This window comes from Mercenaria mercenaria, chromosome 4 (assembly GCF_021730395.1).
Source record: "Mercenaria mercenaria strain notata chromosome 4, MADL_Memer_1, whole genome shotgun sequence".
Classification (NCBI taxonomy): Eukaryota; Metazoa; Mollusca; class Bivalvia; order Venerida; family Veneridae; genus Mercenaria; species Mercenaria mercenaria.
This window is the reverse complement of record NC_069364.1, coordinates 69,794,679-69,818,599: the sequence shown is the minus strand read 5'-3', so window position 1 is coordinate 69,818,599 and position 23,921 is coordinate 69,794,679. Positions and strand designations below refer to the sequence as shown.

At 34.0% G+C, this 23,921-nt stretch overlaps 1 protein-coding gene across 1 annotated transcript in view; it reads left to right on the top strand.

Annotated features, from left to right (window-relative positions):
• LOC123553485 (potassium voltage-gated channel subfamily H member 7-like) overlaps positions 1–23,921 on the top strand; it is an 84,822-nt gene that overhangs the window by 29,189 nt on the left and 31,712 nt on the right. The window contains exons 2-3 of the mRNA XM_045343186.2: positions 19,490–19,608; positions 20,382–20,751. Coding sequence (XP_045199121.2) covers positions 19,490–19,608; positions 20,382–20,751 — 489 coding nt within the window. The remainder of the gene's footprint in view (positions 1–19,489; positions 19,609–20,381; positions 20,752–23,921) is intronic.

Genomic DNA, 23,921 nt, shown 5'->3' with positions numbered 1-23,921 from the left:
GATATATGAAGCTTTAGCATATAAAATCCGAATCATATGCTTTGTTTGCTTTTTGATATAAAATGTAGAAACGTCTAAGATTTAATCTAATCTCGTAAAAGCAAGGATTCGAATAAATATGTGTTTTCTTTTTCTGTCTACATTATGCCAAAATATCACAAACCAACTAGAGATAAATCATCGTTCCATAAGTCTTCGAAATTGCAAATCATTCTGTCAGTATATTGACATCTAAAGGCTTCCAGTAGAACAATAATGAGTTAACAACTAATGTCTTGGCCCCCATCTGAAATGTGACGTATGTCAAAACGTCCATATCTAAATGTGTTGACAGTCTGAACAAACATCAACTCCGGAAAGCTTAGTACTCTATGAAACGAGAGATGGCGAGTTCGGTCATAACGGAGAGGTGGAAATAACGTTGTAAAGGCGATCAATCAACTTTATCATACACATTTGTCTGACAGACAACAATTTCATTTCAGTTATGTTTCATAAAGAATTTTGACAAATATACTGTTACCTTGATGTTTAGATCAAACAGTTACAAGACTAACTGAGATTCATTTGTAACAGGACGAACAACAGACAAAACTCTTCTAGATTTCAGATATGATTTGACAAACCTTGAAGCAATGGCACTTTGAGATAATGTTTCACCAATAGGTTCTAGCGGCTAAGCTGTTTCAGACTTTTGTCTTTTAGTCTAATCTTCTATATTTGGCATAGAAGACAGGGTTCTAGTGTTATAAGCCTGCAATATTTTTGTTTATGTCGTGTTGGGTGACCTGTGGTTTTCCATGTTTTCTATTTTATACAACCAGTCTCAAGAACTGTCAGTTTGAAAATTGTAACCGAAAGCAACTATTAAATGCTGGAATCGTTAGACTAGAATTAAAACAAAATGGGTATCCTTTGACTGAGATTTACATTAAATTCTTCAAAACTGAGTTTATTTTTTACTTTAATGAAAATTACTGATATTATTATTTTAATTTGATTTAAATGAATTTCCGTTAAACATAAAAGGAACGTTCTTAGACACTTGTATAAGACCGCAGTTTGGTTTTGAAAAGTTTCATTAACATTACGCAACAAAACTATGTTACTTGGTACAACAATATTAAGAGATACGAGTTTCAGTACAAGCAACAGTTTCTAAGATCTTGAAGAAAAGTATGCATGCTGAATTCAACAGATAACATAAAGTGTGAATTACTGTGATGAATGTCGCTAAGTGAATAACAGACATCTTTCTACACAGCTATGCACCAATACCCATTTAGCTGTGTGGCCCAATAAACCGGTTTAAGCTCCCCAGTGGTGTTTCTGCAATTGATTGTTCCAGTTCCGGTGTCCCGTTCTGTCTGTATCGTTCGTTTCCTCATAATGTGTTTACTTTGTGTTTTTATCTGTGTTTTTGAATACACGTGTGGTTGTTGGTATGTATTAGTCGTGTACACGTACATAAACTGTGAGTTGCGATTTCTGGAGGCTGTATTTTTGGAACATGGCTTTCCCCTAATTCTTTTTACAGTCTAAACACTTCCAAGCGAAATACCAAATCAATCAAATATACTGCTATTTCAGCAAATCAAATAGCATAAAAAACACGTAAGCAATTTTCAGAGATTTGTAGTTTGCACGCTAAGGATATTTCATTTATAGGTAATTATATCAAAATTTCATGTTGAAAAAACATGAATAATTATTTCATATAGTTTATGTAAACTTAGAATTAACAAGTTTATGTGTATTAACAGTACTATTCATTAGGTTGAAATAATACACACTGTATCGTAAAAGGCGGTAATATGGCGCAATGACGTCGCCGTTAAAAATACGTGTTAAATACGCGGGACGTTGTCGTTTTCAACGCACCTGCTGAAAAAAACTTCGTAAGTATTTATTGCACTATCGGTCATTTAAACTGCAGAAATCCAGAACCTTTCTCCGATATCGGCCATGTTTATGTATGTACACAAGAAATGACGGAATGTATTTTACGTCATACATGTCTAACTTCTATCGATACTCGCATCGATTGTTTTTGACAATAGGCCTAGACATATAGTTGGGGAGTAATTATAATTTTTACTGTTTTCTATTCCAAAAGTTAGATGTAATTTTTACATATACACAATATTCGATATATATAAATGTTAATTCAATTGACTCATCACTGCATAACGGGGTCCCACTATTGCGTGTGGAAACTTAAAATACCGGTACACGCGTCAATAGCAAAATCAGCTAATTACTTCACACAGTGATGTCATATGCGCCATATTACCGGCAAAGTAAACATAGATGCAGATTCGAGGGTGGTGTGTTCCCAAACGTTTTTACAAGTACGTTTGTACGTATTTTTCTTTGCAAACGTGCAGACATATGAAGTAAAGGATGCTCTTTGTTGTAAAAGATGTTTTCTAATTACTGTTTGCGTATTTTATGTTATAGAGTTAAGTTAATTCTTAGGTGCGCCGTATTACCGGCAACCGGGCTATACGTTATTAGATAAACACAGTATAAATGTGTTCTACTACCAAAAATCTAATCAACTGTTGCATGACATTAATTTATGAATGTAGCTCTATACGCAAACAAAATTTAATTGATGAAGATTTTATACATTTGAAGTAAATATCTAAAGATAAAATATTTTAGTGAAATATGCCCACCTTTAACTAATATCGAGAAGTTGAAGATGCGTTTGCTAAAACTTTTATAAAAATGGCATAAACGAATAAGAATATTGGAATTGTCCAGAATTAATCTTCTGTTACTGACGCTCTTTATTGGCTTCCTCCACAGACAAAAAACATGGAAATTTTAGCAACGTTCAACGTAGTGAAATAACTTTATTTTCTTTTAACGGAATGGTGAAGGATATTCATACATTGTAACCTTCAATTGGAAATAACATATGAAAATGGGACTAAAACTTGGATGGCTTAAAATTGTGAGATATGATTGTGATAAATTTAAATCTTTTATATTTTAAGAAAAATACTTTGGCGAGTACAGAAGCTAGAATATTCCATTGATATTTAAAGTAATTACACAGCTGGAAATTAAGCTTTTTAGGACTGAGATCTTGAAAGTACTGCAATAACATCTCACTTAATAAATATACTTTATTCAAGAAACTCGGAAAAAAGAAAATGGAATTATAAACCAATATATGAGATTACTATATTTTTGAAACATGTGTCAATCATAGATTAAACTTTAGATATAAATAATATGTTCATATCGTTACGTTGCCATACTTTTGGATTCTGCATTACATGACATCTTATCTAAATCGCCGGTTAACAGCGGTCAACAGTTCAACTCTACATGTTGCCTGGCTTAAGAAAATACGTAAATCTATTTCTGATGACAAGCAATAAAGGACTTTTGGCAATAGTTTTGACCTTTGATTAGCAAGTCATTTTGTTTATCACTAAACGTCAAAAGAGCTACTCCGGTTAGTCTGCTTGCTTGTATTATTTCGAGAATAGTATCGTTTATCAAATAATCTCGTTTTTGGCATTTTAAGTAACATTCGAATAGGGACCGACCTTTTTTTCTTTTCTTACTGTATCTAACGGAGGCAAGTATCACATATCTACTGCATAATCACGACCATCTTACTTTCTAAGAATCTTGTACCATTCTTGTTTCAACAACTGTAAATTTCTGGAAGTCAAAAGATCTTTACTGACAGTCATTTACGGCAAATGCTTGAAAGACACATTAGTAAATTGAATTATAAACGGAATATAGTGACCTCTACAAAACGTGGTAATGCAGAAATCAGGAACGTTGTTCGCAAGCGTGTATAACTTTCTTAGCAGGAAGGTAAGATTTCGCTAAAGTATGATTCATCTGTTTCAAATACTTGAAAGAAAAAAATGATATTTTGTGTCTATCATCTTGTGGATATCGGAAATTTGAACTAAAAACGCAAACTTGTTATATAAGTATATGCGTGTGTGCGTGCATGTGTGTGCGTGCGTGCATACGTGGGTAACTATATGAAAATGCACAGTCTCGAAAAAAGATGATTAAAAGATTTTTTAAAGAGATATATGAGTCAAAACAATGATCCTATATGTATGCGTCAAAGCATGGGATAGAAATACGAAAATTAAAAGAAAACTGTATAAGGACTGTTAAATACATGACTGTGTTATCCTGCAAGTAAGTATCATAGCAAGCATCCTTCCAATTTTTATTTTTTTTCAATCCTCTCAATGGGTATGATTAGGGATTACCAAACTATGTTCGCTAGACAATTTCACTTTCTCTTAAGTAAACAGGTTTTGTGGTATGTTTCTATACAACAACATTATGTATTTCCTATTGTAAAAATAGTCATTTCATACATTTTTCGTATTTCAAGGGGAAAACATTTAGCACAGTTCAAATTGAAATTTTAAGCTCCAAATCTATGCAATATGATAAAAATAAATCAACATTGTTCTTTGTTGCGGTAATAAAACACATACATTTACGTCTTACAGCAAAAATACTCGAAATATCTAAAACAAATTTATCAAAAATAATACATGTGCCATATTTATACCATATTATTTTAAGTGCAATATCAAAAGATTAATCTTAAGATGTCCAAAAGAATTAGATGTCTGGATAAATTAAAATAAGATAATACTATTTGTTATTGTCCTTCCTAACATGTTCAAGTTATTACTTTTCTTTAAAACTATAAAGATTTGTTTACAGTTGTCCGAATCATATCAAGCAAAAAAATTGAGTAAAGGGAAAATAAAGAAGAATACAAAAAATAAAAAAGTGACTCTCTTAATGTTTAAACCCAGGAATGGAAAACGACTGAAATTGCGAAGTGCATATTTTAAACATAAGCACTAGGTAGTGGATACTGATTACTTCAGGTCGTCTAATTATCATCAGATACATTCTAATTACAGTTATTGAAGAGAATATGTGTACCTGTGTCAGTTGAAGTAACAGTATAAGAAAGCAAGGCTATTTTTGTTAAACATTATCTTTAACGATGAAACATCCTTGTACTGCACTTAAATTAGTGCACGTTTATTCATTAGAAATAGACTGCAAGAATAAAATCTTCTCTTAATTATTAATTGCAACTACAACTGTTGAATACGAGAAAACTACTTACGCGTAAAATCGTTACATGAATTAATCCAAGAATTACTTTCTTTCATTAAAATTTCCCTAACATTATATACTTGTATTGTACATGTATGTTTCATTATTTATGTACTAATACAACTATTGTATAGCTGATCGCTACATGTTCCATTTGATTTTAAAAAAATCATGAATGTAAAAGTATGTACAATCAAGCAGAAGAACAAAACCTGATCATTTTGAAATCAAACAATACGCCCACAAGACCGAAGTCATGAACCTACCGATTTTCTGAAACATCTACATGAAAATAATTAGTTAAGTTAAATGTTTCCTTTTTCTTAAGCTTGGGGATGCATAACATTAAGAAATGCCATGTCTATAAATGTCATGCACCTTTTCAAGGCGTATCACATGGTGTTTCCTTGTGTTGTTGTTGTTGTCGGCCTGTATCAGACTGTACAATGTACTTTAGTGTGACGTACACGACCCTGCATACACTGCTGGCTGTTCCTGTTCAACTATGTCTTTAGTGACAAAATAACTGATTGTAAATATAAAGACTTGCAACCTTAGGTTACTTTATGACATACTGGAGATTACGAATGCGTTTTGGTCCCCAATGAAGGTTTTGTTAAAGACGATTATACATGTTTGCTTATACGGCGTTGTCTAGTTATTTACTTTGTCAAAGTATTCTGTCATGCATTCGGGTATACATGCGCCAGTGAGTGTTGGAGGATTTTATTTAAGGTGAACGTTTCTCCTTCTATTAGATGGTTATCCTTGTATTGAACAGTTTTAAAGTAACACATTTGACTACCTATGTTATTTTAATGACATAATTATATCTTATTAAAACACAGTATTTATGAAATACGCCATGTCAGCTATGTCTTGGACATGTTGCATGGGCAATTTGTATACAAAGTACCAATATATTTTATGGAAGGAATTACTCTCGAGAGCTAATTCAACTAAACAAATCAGTCTCAAGATAACTTCTGTGACTTCATCTTTGCAGACGATTAAACACCGTTAACACTTCAGCTCGTGTGATCAAGCATTCAGTCAGCATATATAGATGATATACAAATTGGTGATACAAGTTCACGTCTATTAAGTTTCTGTACGAGTAGGTTTCCATTGACATTGAATTTGCGTTTGAATTCGGAAAAAATGTTAGTTCTTCTTGCCAGGAATATTAATAATAATGATAATAGTGCGTTATCAGATGACTCACACCTATTAAGTCAACTCAACGTCTTGGAACATTGCATTTCCTTCTGCACATATTTTTTTTATTTATGTGTGTATGTTTGTGTGTGTGTGTGTGTGTGTGTGTGTGTGTGTGTGTGTGTGTGTGTGTGTGTTCATAATGAAAAGTGTATGTCTTTAGTTTCGAACATTCTTAACTTTAATCATAGCTATTCAAGTGGCACGGAATTCTTCCTGACATCAGTGATACGGACGGATATAGTACGTTGCATTTTAAAGGCTGGCCGCAAGTAACTGGTTTTTAATCCCCCGCTACGTGTGGTGAGGGTTATAGGAATGGTCTCCGTTTGTCCGTCTTTCCGTCCTCCCGTCTGTCCGTAACATTTTGTGTCCGCACTGTATCTCCTAAACCCCTTAAAAGATTTTCATTAAACTTGGTTCAAATGATCAACTCATCAAGACAATGTGCAGACCTTATGAGTCAGCCATTTCGGCTCAAGGTCAAGGTCACAACTCAAGGTAAAATGTTTGAGCCTTCCATTTTGTGTCCGCTGAACTCGAAAGTCAGCCATGTCGGTTCTGGGTCAAGGTCACAACTCAATGTCAAAGGTTTAAGCCTTCCATTTTTGTTCGCTTTGTATCTCCTTAACCACTTGAAGGGTTTTCATGAAACTTGGGTCAAATAATCACCTTATCAAGGCAATATGCAGAACTTATGAGTCAGCCATGTCGACTCAAAGTCAAGGTCAAGGTCACAACTCAGTGTCCTGTCAAAGGTTTGAGCCTTCCATTTTGTGTCCGCAATGTATATCCTAAACTCCTAGAAGGATTTTCATCATCCCTTTCACTATCCATAACAGCGGCGGGGATTTAGCTGTCTGTCAGATTGCCTTGTCAAGCTGATGATCTCTTTGAGCGATGTCGGCTTTCTACTTCAGACGTCTTATTGGTATGCAACAGCTGACTGCATCGCAGTGACGTTAAGCAGTGTACGGAAATAAAGTATTCAAGTGGAAATTCAATATATATTCATGAGGATTGTTTGTATTAATCGTGAGACCAGGATGATGAAAGAATTAAGAAAGCTTGTTATAGTTCTAATTTAGTATTTTTAAAAAAAACTTCGGTGTTTTCTTCAAACTTGTTTTGCTAAAATTAAATCTTCATTTGTGGCGAAATGTTGCATTTGTATCACATCTATATCAGAAAATCTTTATACCTTTCACTTACAGAAACCAAATTCTGATCATATTTGTCACAACTGTACTTTGGTGAAACTGTAACTATTTAGCATATAATATATCAAAGACATTTTTTTATATCATCATTATCATGCCCTCAATCAGAACAAAGTGCTTTATTCTTTCAAGGATTGTCGCTAATAAATGCTAACGCAGTTAAAATTCTAAAATGTCATTTATATTTAATAAAATTTTATCAAGTTACAGTAACAAGATAAGAGATGTTTTCACTTTAGGTCTCGCTATTTACTATCATTTTCAATATTTACAGACTATATAACAGGAATCTAGTTAGAAACGTTAACCGATACATATAGGTATGCATATATATTACGTTTACTTGGCGTCCACGTCCTGTTGTTAGAAGCGCCAAGTTACAAAATGTTGATGGTCTGTTAAAAGCTGAATCGGATTTGTTGAAACATACTTTTACTGTCATTTCATACATCATTTAAAGGAGTTGGACAGGAGTTTCCTACAGTATTTCTATTCTAGACCGTCGGCCGTGCTTGCGTTAAGGTAATGTACCCGTAAAAGTGTACCTCCTTTTTGCAGAGTATTCAACTCCTACCATTAACGTACTTTGACTATTTTTTCATGAGGGCGTAGGTTCAAGCCCCACTTGGACCAAACATTTTTTCTTTATATTTCTTTTTTTTTCTAGTAAAAATTAAACTGTTTTTCAAGACTTATTGATTTATTCTATAAAAGCAGAATTTGTTTTCTTGCTGTTAATAATAAATTTTACCACTGATACGAAAGGGTGCAGGGTTAGACATATATTTGAAAATACTGGGTTAAATGCGGTAAAAGTTCCTTATTGCGCTTACATACTATGGAAGGAATGAAGGTAGGTTTTACTTTGCCCCATGGTTAATTTTTAATGTAGAGAGCAAAATTTAAAACACTCTCACAGGACTCGACCATAATTTTTCAGTGTTGGAGCTAAGTTTCTGTCCGATTAAACCCTTTTACTTGAGGCTCGCCAGAAAAAAAAAAACGTTATTGGCAGTTTTATTTTGTGTTTTACGTTGTTTGTGCCGTGTGGCGGCCGTAAAAATCTCCCCGCACATTCAATCAGGGCCTTCTCAGATCGTTCGGCACGACTTTTATGTCGTGTTAATGGTACTGTTTAGTTTCTCAGCATGATTATTTCGGCCAGGGTGGTTCCAATACTCTCGCTTTCATAGCCTTGGGTATTGTATGATCACCCCTTGGATATGGTGCCTGCTTTTTAAATTTGTCTTTTGACAGTTCCTGTGATATGCAGGCTCCATAACCTCAGATCCCCTTTCTAAATTCCCGTTTGTTTACTTCTGCCCATTGTTTTCTCGTTTGGGGCAAACCCATTACTTTATCTGGGGACCAAACGCCGCTTTTCATGGAATTACACGCCACAACCCGTGTATCATTGAAGGTTCCATGTTCACCGCCGTTTGAATACATCTGCGGATGTCTCTTAATTGCTTTTTGTACTTTTAGCATGTGTAAATGTTGAGTTCTGCTCAACCTGGGGCTAGAGGGCGTGGACGGTAGCATGCATTTCCACTACCGTCCATGAACAGGCTCAATCAAACCGAGCCTGCAACATTTTCAATTTTGTCGTGTTGAGCGACCTGTGAAGTTTCCACTTTTTCTATTTTATAATTGTTAACCAATACCTTGAGGTTTCATTCATCAAAATTATTGGTATAATATATAAGTTTAATCTAGGTTTAGTGTGTAGATCAAACAATTACTGTTACAAACCTTTGTTTGACAAAAGTATTGGATGCACTTTTAGATTTGTCAAAGCGGCTAAGCTGTTTCAAATAGTGAGTTTGCTGTCATTTGTCTTTCACCAATAATTTGACAAAGTATAAGATATATTGTCATTACGGCAAAGTTGTTTCAAACAGTGACATTGCTACCATTATAGACATAGGTGGAATTAAGATCATTTGTAACACTGAGTTATTAGGTTTGAAACTAAGCTTGAGAATCAATCTAAAAATGCAGCATTGCCATATCGCATTGCGACACATTTAATTTGGAATAAATGACAAGATGCCGAGATGATTACACTAAATTTTAAACTCAAGTTTCAACACTGTTTTTGAGATTTCATCTTGTTCTCTATAAATTTGATACGAGTTCAAGTTTGATTTTATTTAAAAATACGCCAGTAAAGGTTGTTCAGCTTGTATATCAAGATATATGTGTGAAATACAGTGTATGTAGAATTGTTGTTTATATTGTGAGAATTGTTGTGTATCTTGAAATATGTGTAGGTTCTAAAATGCACAATGTATGTAGAAATGTTCTTTATTTTGTGAGACATGTTGAATATCTAGATATATTTGTAGGTTGTAAAATACAATGTATCTGGAATTTTTCTTTATTTTGTGAGACATACTTCAGATAAGAATAGTAGTAAAGCTACATTGCTGAAATTAACGATTAAAAGGACGTCACATATACCATACGTTATTACGCAAATAACATTGAATCCCAATTCCATATTTTGGCGACAATAAAATAGCAAACGCTTTTAATACGATCAAAAATGTGCGAGCATCTGTCAGCATTTTTGCTACATAATTTTAATCTTCATATATATTATTCTTTCAGATGTTAGTAAATCCCGTCTTTAGCAATTCAAATGGATAACAATACTAATGACAATAATATTCTAAAATTTAGTTATGCAAAACATATTGTACTTCACGTAAAAGCATTGCAGCAAAAAGAAAAACACGAGAGAGAAAGAAAAAAACTTCGTATAAGCCATACATAATCGACTGTCAAAAAAAAACTATGGTTCTGATGCCTCTTCCTCTTCATACAGAAGTCAACGAAATCTTAGAGGCTTGCAACAGTAGTAACATGTGCAGCGGTGAAATTACTTGACATGTGTATCGGATTTTTTGCTGATATCTTGAATATGATATTGATATTTATCAAAATTGTGTTACTGCTTTTATATATGTAACAACGTAAGAAAGAACTGGAAAATATCTGACTAAAACACTAAGCCGATCATTTATCTAATAAATATTGTTTTACATGCAACCCTGTCGTTCAGCATTAACATGTTGACATGGAATATCTATGTGCGTTTTCTAAATATGCACTGCAAAAATAAAATCACTGCAATCCTCATGAACGGGTTAGATGCTGAAAGTGTTACCAACGTGTACATTTTTATGATATATTTATGAATGTTAAGACAAGCTGACAATAAATAAAGGCTATAAAAACACATGTAGTTGGTATATTTAATTGAAGGTGTTAGCTTAAAACGAAAATTAATAGCGTAACTATTACTAAACCTTGTAATGCAGAGGTCAGCAACGCTGTTTGCTAGTGTTTACAATTTTCTACGCAGGAAGGTAAGATGAATAGTACTTACTGTATATCATATGTTTAGTTTTTCAGTGTTTCATCGAATTAGTACACATAATAAAGAAGCGTAACCGATGTTAAAGAAAGCATATAAATGCGAACTAACTTAACAATTATAAAAAAAGACATCTTTAAAGTTGATTGTGACATTACACATCACCTGTAATCAATATTCAATCAGACTAAAATTCTAGTATTTAGTTAGGCTGTACGCAGAGGTTGTATGTTCTCAGCTAACTAGTCTAAGAGAAACATAACTGCTGTAGGCCTATCTCTGTTCACAATACATAGTATAAAAAAGATAAACATGCAGTAAATACCACCCTATTACTTCAAAGTAACGTTATATGTAAAATGACTTGTTTCTAGTTGTATAAATTCATAATATCAAACTGAAATGAAATGAAAGTCATAATTACGCAACGGGTTGGACTAACTACAAATTAGATCTCCTGTTTGAAAAATATTATGACTACAGTTGATACGAAGTTATTGCAAATAGTCTGTTGATGTCATAAATACAAACTAAAAGTCTCTTTGAACGCTTGAAATAACGACTCAACAGTATGTAGGTTCTTTAGAACCTTTGTTATAATATTAATTCTAACATGCTTGTCTCTGTTAAAACACGCTTACGCTAGGATGACGTCACGTTAACGCGCGGTGACGTCAAAGATTTTGTTGCGACCAAGAAAAAGTGCTACTATATTTTATCTACTGTTATAGATTAAAGGCATATTAGAATTGAAATAATTTATAGCAAACCCGTATTTTAACACTGTTTATACACTCGGGCGGTAATACGTCGTACAAATAATTTCACTTGGGCTGCGGTTGTTTAAAGAAAACATACTATAGTAAAACGGCATTGACCCCTGGAAATATATTGTTGAAACTACTTACTCCGTAAAATCAACGAAACTGACAGTAATGCATAGTCTCCATTCTATCAAACAAACTTTCGTGCAAAAATCTGTATTTGAGAAAAAATGTTGTGAATATTTCCTCTTAAATAAATAAACGATTGGCTTATAAGAAAATGAACTACTATTATATCAGGCATTGCAGGTGATCAAAATTTCGAGAAACTTAGAGGCAGTCTTAAGTAGCCTTAATTGATAGGTAATCGTACACTTTTTCCATTTAAATAATCATCATCCGATTTTCACGCGAACTATTTCTTTACAAAATAGTTATAAACTAATTAATAATGAATAAGCGATAATATATCTATCGCGTTTTGTTCTGTGTTTACAGTATTTGAAAAAAAAAACTTCTACAAATAACAGCACCTGCAATTTTGAAAGAGAACATAATATTATAGCTCAAATATACTTTGCCTTGCTCCTTTTCACTAATAGATTCTCAGCATTTAAGGATTTGCTGTTTTATTAATAATGTGCTGATGAAAACTGTTACAACACATTGCTTCCTACCATCGGATTTAGCATTATTAATTGACTAAATTGCAGTGAGTTGGAATAAATATACTGATGTTTGGATGATGAAACCAAGATTCTGTCAGTCAGGGAATACTATGTTTATCTTGGTCTTCAACGATCTTATTTCTATAGTGACTGAATAGAGAAAATTTCAGACATAAATCATTTGCTTTCGTATAAATTACACCATTTGTTTCTCTGAATTTGTGATATTGATGACATTAACACTGCCATGTCAAAACTGTTATTACACATTTAATGTCTAAATCAGATCGAAATACTACAAAAAGTATCACAATTGCACAGCATCTCATATTTAGTTAAACTGCTTATGCAATCTGTTTGTAGTATCCGTTTCTATTGTTTAAGCTACAATGTCAGGATACGAGTTATATGACTCAGGGAAGTGCCTACGCCTTTATTATGTTGAACAATGAAATGGGTCCAATCGCTAAGGTGACTATGTCTTAGACTAGCTGACAAACGATGTAGAATGTCCTTTGTTAAAACGTATAGCTGGTGAGACCAAATGGTGTATTAAACAAATGTGAGACCAAATATCTCATACATAAATTTTCCTCTGGCTACCTTGCCTAAATAATTCGTGTACCAATGATTCGTAAATGATTTTCAATTATGAGCTAGATGATTTCAGGGATCAGGCTAATCACTAAATGTTTCAAACTAACAATCTTCAATTAATAATAATTAGCTCAAACTCCTACAGGCTGGAGACTCTATACTTGACTGGTCTTTTTGTTGAAGTTCCCGTCAGACAATGTCTTTGAATCACCAACATAGGAGTCCTATCGCATAGATGCTCGGCCTCTGTACTCTTAATTGAAGTTACAACTCAGTATGATTGCCCTGACTCCTGGATGCTCAACGCCTATATGCTATCACATGTAGCATTCAACTACCATATAGGTATATCCCAGATGCCTTTGCTGTACTTCGCCAATAACGCTGAAGTGTCTGTTAGCTGGAACTCTCCTACTATCTCTGTAGATTACCAAACTCTGGGTCTCTATCTCAGCTTTCCGATGCTCAGCCTATATTTGCTATCGTCTAAAGCATTCAACTACCCCTAAGGTAAAACTCCTATGCGCTGGCCCTATAGCCCGAAACCTTGTTGAAATTCTTCAACTCTTGTTTAGTCTATGAACTTCAAACGTCTTCTTTCTAATTTATTAATTAATTTTAGTTTACCCGCCCTGACTGGGTAGTTGCAATAACTTCCTTATCAAGGTACTTGGATAAATCATTAGTTGATTCATCGATGTGTCTTCTTCGATTGCCGGATACAGAATGAATTCTCTGTCATCCATCTACCTATTTATACTTTAGCAGACGTAAATTTTGATTGGTGCTATTTATAGAACATGTTCTGATTGGTCCAAAGTTATATATAGTATTTTACATCGAGTACCTGCTCTATCAAATACCAGGTTCCCTGATCCAGCTATCGACATAATGAACCCAAATCAGCCACAAATGACCCAAATGTTATTATTAACAGCAGTTCAACAATACTTATGGCAATGAAACAATAAAAAAGGAGTCAAGCACTATCTGTGCTTATATGTTACGTCATCAATATATCAAATATACAAATTATTCTGACATACAAACACGCTAGACTATCCCGTAGAATTCAAAACAAGACGTTTAGTATTCTTACTGTTATATCGAAGGACTAATAAGATTATTCCAAGAATTACATATGACTAAAAATGAGATCACACATCAAGAAGATACAATTGTCTGGAAGATGTTATACAGCAAGAAAACTCCCGAGCGTGTTACAGACAGATTGGTCAGCTGAAATATTCTAAACGTATTGTCAACAGGTAGACTTTTTATCGATTTATTACACAATAACACATCATTGCCACTCTTCGGAGAACAACACTGGACGAGCTGTTTAATTTTGTCAAAAAAAGAAGTATCAAATATTTCATGCCACGTGCTTGTCAAAAAGTACAGGAATATTGCAGAATGTCGCTGATGTTACATATCTAATGTACCGATAATTACAAATCGAAAAACCAAAGCTTTTCCTACATATGATTCGGTTGAAATGGTGTAAAGTGACTCACTTATAGCTTGTTGGTAGAACCGAAACCCTCTGAAAATTCGTTGTGAAAGAGACATACACAAAAAGTGACTGGGTATAACTATTATGCAGAGAACCATGGAAATGTTTAAAACACCAAGATTTCAAAAGAAATACAATGCCTGATATGTTTTTGAAATGAATAAAGAATCAGCTTTTGGATGGATTTTCGGGGTAATGCAAATCCATGCAGCTTTCAATGTATGAAATCTACATTAAACACTGCCACGTAAAACTAACAGAAATTGTCAAATTGCAGACACGTAGCTTTTACTTGTTTCAATGAGCAATTGGAAGACATTCTAGAGAAGAAATCACTTTAAGCAATCTAGAAAATTAATTTATCTAAACAAATCAGTCTCAAGATAACTTTCGTGTCTCTATCAGTATATACGGGCATTTTGTGTTAAACATTTCAGCACAAATAATTTGATATAGTCAGCGGATCATGATGATTTACACAAAGTCATTGATGATAGCAGCTGACCACAATATATCATAGAGCGTTGATTGAGTTTTAAATAGAAATAGAATTGATAAAAGCGGACATCGGCGCAGGAGACAAGGAAAACTATCATAAAATATCACGCCTTTGTCACAAAGAACGTCACGACCTAGAACCTTCAATGTAATTATGGTTATCGAAAACGAGCAAGCACGGTTTTAATATTTTAAATTTCACTACATGTTTCTTTGTCCCTACTACTTGTATAATTTATAAATTGAATAATACTTGGTCTGTATCCAGTATATTGTATCGAATAATACTTCGTTCTACATGTAGTTTACGACAAAAATGCAACATGTATCTTATTACAGAATCGTCTTGACTATCCGATTCGTCAGGATTCGATGACTAATACATATATCAATATATTCAGAGCTTCTCGCATTCTGAAACAAACACATATAATAATATGTTAAGAACATACGGGGGGAAATTAACATATTTCTCTTGATACATCCTTGTTTGGATCCTAAATGTGTTCATTTGTGTTTGCTTCGCCTTGATTGACATTGTCTATGTATTTTTGTGAAAATGGCAACCATCTACATATTCATTTATAAATGAATTATGTGTATTTAATTATGACAATCAAATTGGTTGTCAGTCTAAACCACCTACAGAGATATGTATTCATGAATTCCAGTGCGTAGTCTTATTAAGCAATGTATTATTACAAAGATTAAATCGAATCAACACGAAACCAATGATTCTCTTCATCACAAATTACAGCAATTCCAAACATCTCTGTGGATGTGGCTCCGATAAAATAATCTGTCCTGACATCATTAATGCAAACGGACGTATCTCTTTGCATTTTCATGCGTGATGAAAAATCACAATTAACTAGTTGTCAAATAAATGGCGTTACTTTAGCTCTTTCCCTCTACTTGAGACGTCTTATCGGCGTGCAGCAGCTCAGTTAGCTGCATCGCAGTGACGTATGACAGTTTCTTGTCTAGTGGCATATCAGAAAGGAGATTGGCAATATTTATATTCATGAGGGTTGTATACAATAATCGAAGAGCTAGGAGATCGCAAATGATACAGAAACACAGGCTGCTGGTGTCTGATAATAGCACAAGATAGAACGTACAAAAACCTAGAATAAAATATTAAATTTTAATGCAGCTTTTCGAAGTATATCAAATCATGTTTTTTACTGTTATTGTTTTTGTTATTGTTTTTTTTTTCTAGATTTTTGTACGTTCTATCTTGTGCTATTATCAGACATCAGCAGCCAAAAATCAAAACATGTTCTAATTCGGCTTTTAACCATAATGAGAAGTGATATGGATTCAAATCATATATCTAAAATATTATGTTAGTTCGAGTGAACTGTCGCTTCTGACTGTTGAAAATAAATATTAAGTACGATTAAATGGGATAAGGCCGTGACTTTATTATTATACATTATTATTAGAATAGCATGGCATATTGTACAAAATATAACCACATTGTATTACGATATGAAGTACGAAATGAACAATTCTATATTAAAATGCATATAAACAAAATAGCAACGCTATGATGTTGAAGCTAATATAATAATCACTTATGCAAAAGAAAATGCAGTGTTGGCAAGTCCAGCTACAGAAAATTCCAGCCTGAAGCTAAATGCTCAATGAGTTTTCAAGGGTAATGATGATGATGTCTGACAGAAAAGATATTAATAATATGTATTAATTCATGTGACAAAGAAATGCTTTGGATGTACTATCGTAGTCCACTGCAAGTGCGAAGGAATATATTTTCATCATTTGCAAATTGATTACTTTTTTGGAGTTTTGTAATAATATTTATATTCGTTTCATCTTTCATTGCACAATATTTTCACACCAGACTCTGTTGCTACGTTTGGATCGGGCATCTTGTGCCTACTTAGCCGAACTTTTCTTATTTATGTCTTATTAATGATAACAAAATTGATTTTGTACAGGGGATTGGAAAGCACCTAGGCGCCACGTGTCCAAATTGTTCCTTAAAATAAGAGGAAAGAATAAAATAGTGGTGCTTTCCCTTGCAAAATTGTCGTGTAAATGAAATTATCTGAAATATCGCATCTCAGTTCCAGACAGAAATAAATTTTATAAAGTTTTTTCTGTAAGTAAATGTACCATAAGTCAACCCTATTTTGACGCACAATTACAAATTCATAGCATTGAGAAAAACATCAGGGAATTATTAGTTATTTTTCTTATTTTTTTCTAAATAAACCGACAGAGGAGGATCATTTGTTGATACAAGGTATCTAACAAAAATATGTTGTTACACGCTAATTTATTTTTATTACAGACAATTTCGTAAGATAGCTACATTCGTTACAATTTGTCATCAAAAACATTAGTACCAAAGGATATATTTCTTTAGAAAGCAAACACAGTAACTATTCTGATACTAAATTCACTTTCAGATTTACCGTTTTGATAAAAATTTCATGGAAAACGACTTTTTTTAATTGATGTTACCTCTTAGTACACTGACATTTTTCGAATGAAAATTATCGTTTGGTTTATATACAATGACACAACAACACACGCATATCTGCCACCTTAAAGGCGTTTCTGCCATGTTATGGTATTTGCCAACAAGAGACTTGGTCAATTGATTATACAGCTTGAGCAAAACCAGCAATAACTCAAAGCAGCCAGATTATATACAAATTGATGATACTCATTGATCACTTCGTATTCGCTGGACGCTTATTGTCTTACATGCATGAAAATAAAGATAAAGCGAGAATGGCTTCACGTTGAAACCATGCTGATAAATCATTTTCAGCGGATAATGAAAATGAAGAAGTTGCTTATACATTGTACTGTCATTTAATTGCATCAATGAAAATGTTCCACATATTTACAAGATAGAAAATGCGCCAGATATGTTTCGCTGAATTTGTGATTGCGAATAGTTTGGATTTGAAACGTGTTAATAAATATATTTATTTTATACTCTTCTGTGAAATACTGAAATTTATCAGTGAAATAAAATTGATATTTTCTTATTTCTCACTGGTACGGTACTACATTTGAATGCGAAATGATATGATTTATAAATGATACGAAATTCCTTGCAAAATATTCTTCAGCAAAGGTAAATATGTATATAAATAATAAAAGGATCATAAATATTTACATTTTATCAAACAAAAATGTTAAAAAAATCAGAAAACGTAATAGAACTATTTATAGTTTTTCTACAAAGACATCCTGACGTCACGACATTATCACGTTATGATGCGATGCACGCGACGTTGCACAGACTAACTGAATATAAGTTGGTTTAAACCGTAAATAAATGCATAAAATAAATAGAAAATTTGTTTGTTTCAGTGTAAGATAGAAACATATTTCACCCGTGAACACCATAATTTACATTTTCAATCGTGGCTGCGCCACTCGTGAAAATATTGCATTATAGTGTTCACTCGGTGAAATATATTTCGATCTTACACTAAAACAAACAAATATCCTCTATATCCAAATACAATTTTTAATTCTTGTCACCGGTTGCAAATCTAACTGATCAGAAAATGTATAAACTGAGTGATTGACAAGGAAAAATATAACGAAAATGAAAATATCCTGTCAATGATAACCCTAAGCCCTCTTTACAAAAGAGAAACAATCTCTGTTTATATAGTGAAATTATTGAGTGAACACCGTTTGCTAATCTAATCCTGTCCATGTTATATCAATGCAATGGAAGAGTAACCTATCTATGTTAAATGCTATGCATGATAAGACATTAATGCCTCTAACAGTCATGAAATTGATTTCTTTGATTTTCTCATATTTCTAGATATTTGTCCTATACTTTGACGCATATATATGGGTAGTTGAGATTGTCATCTTTCCAGCAGTAGCCTTTTCAACATATTTTACCTTGTGAAATTCTGTGGGTTTTGACCTTTTTTTTTAAAAAAAAATTCACCACAAAAAATGTCACACTTTCCCCAGGGCATTAACTTATTTGATCTTTACACAGTTTTCTATTCAGATTGCTAATCTTTGTGGCAATTATACATGCTTTTTCCCTGCCTAGAGGTAAAAAGTGCTTAGTTTGCATGAGGTACTAGGTCAATAGCCACCTAAACCTACCATAAAGTCTTAGTGGAGTTGTCTCCATTTTTTCCAAATATTTTACCCGGGATCATTTTTTTTCAGCTCAAATAATTTTTTTCAGAAAATAATTTTTTTTTCAGTCTATGTACTTTATGCAGTTAGCTACACATATATCTAAAATAGATAGTTCCTACTTGAAGTTTGTATTTTCAGTTCCAGTGCCTATAACTGTTAATCATTTATTTCAATCAAAACATATACATGTACTAATATTGTATAAAATTAGAAATCAGCGGTTGGTTTTATTCTGGTACTTATTATAATTTTATTTGCAGGTAAATGATCTAGGTAAGAGTATAACTTGATGTCTAATTTATGTGCCGACCCTGTACTTTCAGGAAACCAAGGCCGAGGATCATTCCGGAGGTTCAGAATCCCCAACAACACGTGACCCAGTGCAGAATCTCAGTGCAGCATATAAGAGACAACAGCCAGAGTTTATCATACTTCATTACAGGTAATTGAAGTACTACATGTACTACTAGAAATACCAAATACAGTTGAACCCTTTCTTAGTAGCCACTTGTATTAAGCGGCTATTTGCGTAAAGCAACCAATCAGCTAGTTTCCCAAAATCGAAGTGTTTTTCCTACTTCTACTTGTCTTAAGTAAGCAGCTGCCGCAAGATCGTTTTGCTCCTTTGACTGGCACCTAAAGAGTACTGATCTGACGATTTTCTGTCCCTTCATCAATAACTTACTAGCATTAAATTGATATGTTCATTTTGTAGTTAAGCATGCATAGGGCCTTCAGTTGGCTAAAGTTGAATAAAACTGTTGTTTTATGATGTTGCATATTCATTAAGGATACATAATAGACATATTTAATCTTATTATTTCCCACAATATAAATGTTTCTGTCTGTATTCTTAGTCTATACAGAGTTTTCTTTTTCGTCACCTCTGTCAAACAGTGCATGCAACTGTTTTGTGAGGTTACGTTCTATTTACCTGTCTATCTGACATTAAATTTTATTTCAAGGGAAAATGTTCTCAAAATGATTGAAAAGGACTTATAGTAAAACAGTACAATTTTATTTGTGTAATTGAGACAAAAATAAGTCTTCCTTTTAACCTTTTAAATCTTTCAACTAAATGTGTTAAATTTAAATACACACACAATTAAAAATTCTGAAGTTCTCTGCAACATTCAGTGGTGATCCGAAAGGTGACCTGCATAGAACAGCTATTTTTTTAATATTATAACTTTAGACATTTGTTCTATCTTTCAGCCCATTCAAGGCAGTTTGGGATTGGGTAGTTCTTATACTTGTGCTGTACACTGCAGTCTTCACTCCCTACCAGACAGCCTTCTTACTAAACGAGGAAGACGCCACCATGAAACGAAATCGAGACTCTGTAACCCGGACTGAAAGTCCAGAATCCTCCACAGCCAACCCACTTGTAATTATAGACTTGATAGTTGACCTGATGTTCATTGCGGATATTCTAATCAATTTTCGGACGACGTATCTCCAAAACGGAGAGGTGGTAACCAATCAGAAGAAAATTGCAATTAATTACGTGAAAGGATGGTTTGTCATTGACACTATAGCCGCTATGCCATTTGATCTTCTTCTCTTCGGGTCCGGAACGAGTGACGTAAGTTATACTTAATTAAAGATAGTGTTTGTAACTCTTAGAACTTGTGGAGATGTTATTTTATGTAGCTGCACCGGTATCAAGTTTTTTATAAGTTATACTGAGAAATTCACATTTAATAACATTTTGCCAAACAATTTGAATTGGTAACAAGCGCCGACCGGGCCCTTTCTGGCGTTCGGACAATGCTTTGACTATATGGGCTCTCCGGAGACGAACAATCGTCCGGTCGCCGCTGAATTTTTACTTTTCTCTTCACATTTCCTGGGCGCCGTCCGAAGAGCCAAAGCTAAGATGGCATCGTCCAAATGCACTTGCCGACGTACGGGCACCACCGAGATATTTTGGCCGGTTTTCCCTCAGATACTCGCCGTCCGGCGACTGTTCCCCATTTGTGACTGGCGCATTACTGTCAACAAGCGACAGTGAGGACTACTATAAAAGCGTGTGTTCGTGTTCTGTAAATAGAACATACCGTAGGTATACCATAATTCAATTTAGCACTTCCGTTTTAGCACGAAGCATATGGAAAATAAAAACTTAACAAGTATAGCTTTTTAAAAAGCTAGAAAGTGGCTAGCTTAGCTCTTGAGAGGGCAGGGATGGAGCCTACAGTGATATGCCATTGCAAAAGGGTCTAGGAACGTTTATAGTACTACCTTAATATTAGAGAAGTGTCCACATAGTCCCGATGCAATTATTGTCATCACTCATTATTAACAATAGAAGAAATATGAATCATTCTGCCTAAAATGAATATATATATGTATCCAGTCCCTGAAATATTTCCAGTGTTAAAATATCTCAATGGCATTTTTTTTCAAATACGCACGCTTGTAAGTGCTCAACTGGCTCAGTTACCCAAAGTGTCCCTACCTGTTAAACTTGTTTCTGCAACTGATAAAAATTTCTACTTGCGATAGATTGATCCTTTGAGTGTCATCTAGCTTTTTCCGTTCATTAAAGATGGCTGCGGCCTAGTAGGACACTATGGCTTTGGTAAGCCAGCTTCCTATCGATCACCTTTTATAAACGAGCCAGGAATTGGAGATGTTCGGCGTTCTAGTCAGTTTTCATAGTAAAATCTTATCGTAATACTGTCTCATCGAGTCGAGCCAGCAATACTGCCGCAACGTTCGAATAACAGTTTTTATTCATTCAGCAATGGGGCAAGTAACATTTGTGTGAGAAAAACTGAAAACAACTGTCAATCACAGCAAATGACAGTCGTTCTGCAACATTTCTATTTCCTCAACTTGGCGACAGTCTTATAATTGTATCGACGTCGTCTGAATACAAAATAATACAAAACGCGTAAACTCTGGAATTTATTTGACTTTTTATGAACTTCGTTTCGGAAAACATTCATTATTGCGTCGCTTTATAGGAATCGGAATGCAAATGTGTCAGAACATGTCCGAATGCCATCTCTCTCATATCTTATAAATTTGTGATTTTGATTTAAAATTGATCAATATTCATGAGACAATTATTAGATTGTTAGTATGGTATTATGAAATGTTATAAATATTTCTGAGGGAATACTAGTAAATAAGACCAGTCCTCATTCGGCTAATTGGCAAATTTGCGTATTGTGGATACCCATTCTTCACTTACGTTCGAACATGAAACAGATGAAAAGGATAAATCTTAAATAGCAATATGGGATTTTTTTAAAGTTTAGGGTGACGTTCATTTCACTTTTCATGAGTTTGAAAATTAATGCGAAGAGCATGATAATCTACACAGCATGAGACACTAACGCAATTGTAAAACATTCAATATGTCATAGTTTTACTTACATTCGAAGACATATGGGAAAATTAGACCCATCGTGAAAATCACCACAAAAACCGATAATACGTTTGGCCAGGTAAATCGGCTGTCGAGACTATTCGCTAGTTTTCGGCCTACTCCGTGTTTCAGGCCGATGTCTAACCCTTCTTCGCCAATGTACGGTTACATTAATACTTTTGATCATATGGATTTAGGAATATTGTTAAGTCTAATTTACAGTGATTGCAAAGATAGATTAGAAAATAGAAATCTAAATGGCTATTGGTGGTTTAATCAGAATATCATTTATAACGGTATTCTCAACAAACACATTATTATAAAACCAAACAATGACTTTCCAAAAGTAATTTATACTTTCTTACAATCAGATGGAAACTCGCTTTTATAATACTTTCTTTGATGTTCATGATTATGAAATAAAGATTTTAAGTAGTTTTTATGTAATCAAATAACTGCACATTTATTATTATGTCGTGAGCGGTGTCCAACTAGCTTAGAATTTTATGCCAGCTCGAAGATCGAAATTCAACTTCATAACTTATCGAATTTTGATCTATACCTGAAGATCGAAAAACGTCAAATTGCAAAATAGCTTTTAATTTCGGGCCAGCTCAAGATCGAAATTTATAATATTCCAAAAGCCAAATTTCGATCCCGTATTGAATGAACAGCCTGTTCCAAGATTGATATTGAAATGAAAAAGTCAAATATCGAGCAAGCAATTAGTGTCGAGCCATCTCGAAAATCGTACTTCAAATTTTGAAAAGCTGAATTTCAGTATAATACTGAAACTGCGATCTGCACAAGATTCAAAGATTAAAAATCGTGCAAGATCGGATATATCGAAATTCAAGTTTTTATGCCCCCTGCGTCTACTGATGCGGGAGGCATATAGTGATTGTCCTGTCCGTCCGTTCGTTCGTCCGTCCGTCCGTCCGTCTGTACGAGGTTAACCAAATGGGACCGTTTCGTCCAGCATCAATACCCCTTACTAGAATGACTTGATACTAATGCAGATGTAACCTAGGACCATTCCTCATCTTCAGACATCACCTGACCTCCGTTTGACCTTGACCTTGAGCTTGACCTTGTTTTGGATTTATGTTGCTTTGTATCGACAAGGATGCCACCGGGGGCATCAAGCGTTTATTGAACACAGCTCCTTGTAAAAAATCTAAATAGATTATTCTCGGTATTATATTTTAAGCATGCTAGAATTTTCGAAGCAATCGAATTTAAAACTGGTATTGAATGTGAAACTATTTTTAAACAGCCAGCTTCCGGGAAAACCCAGTACTGGTATCATATGAGAAGTCATGGTCGTGACCCCTTTCACGGATGCTCGAACCCACGACCCATGGACGACCGCTCCC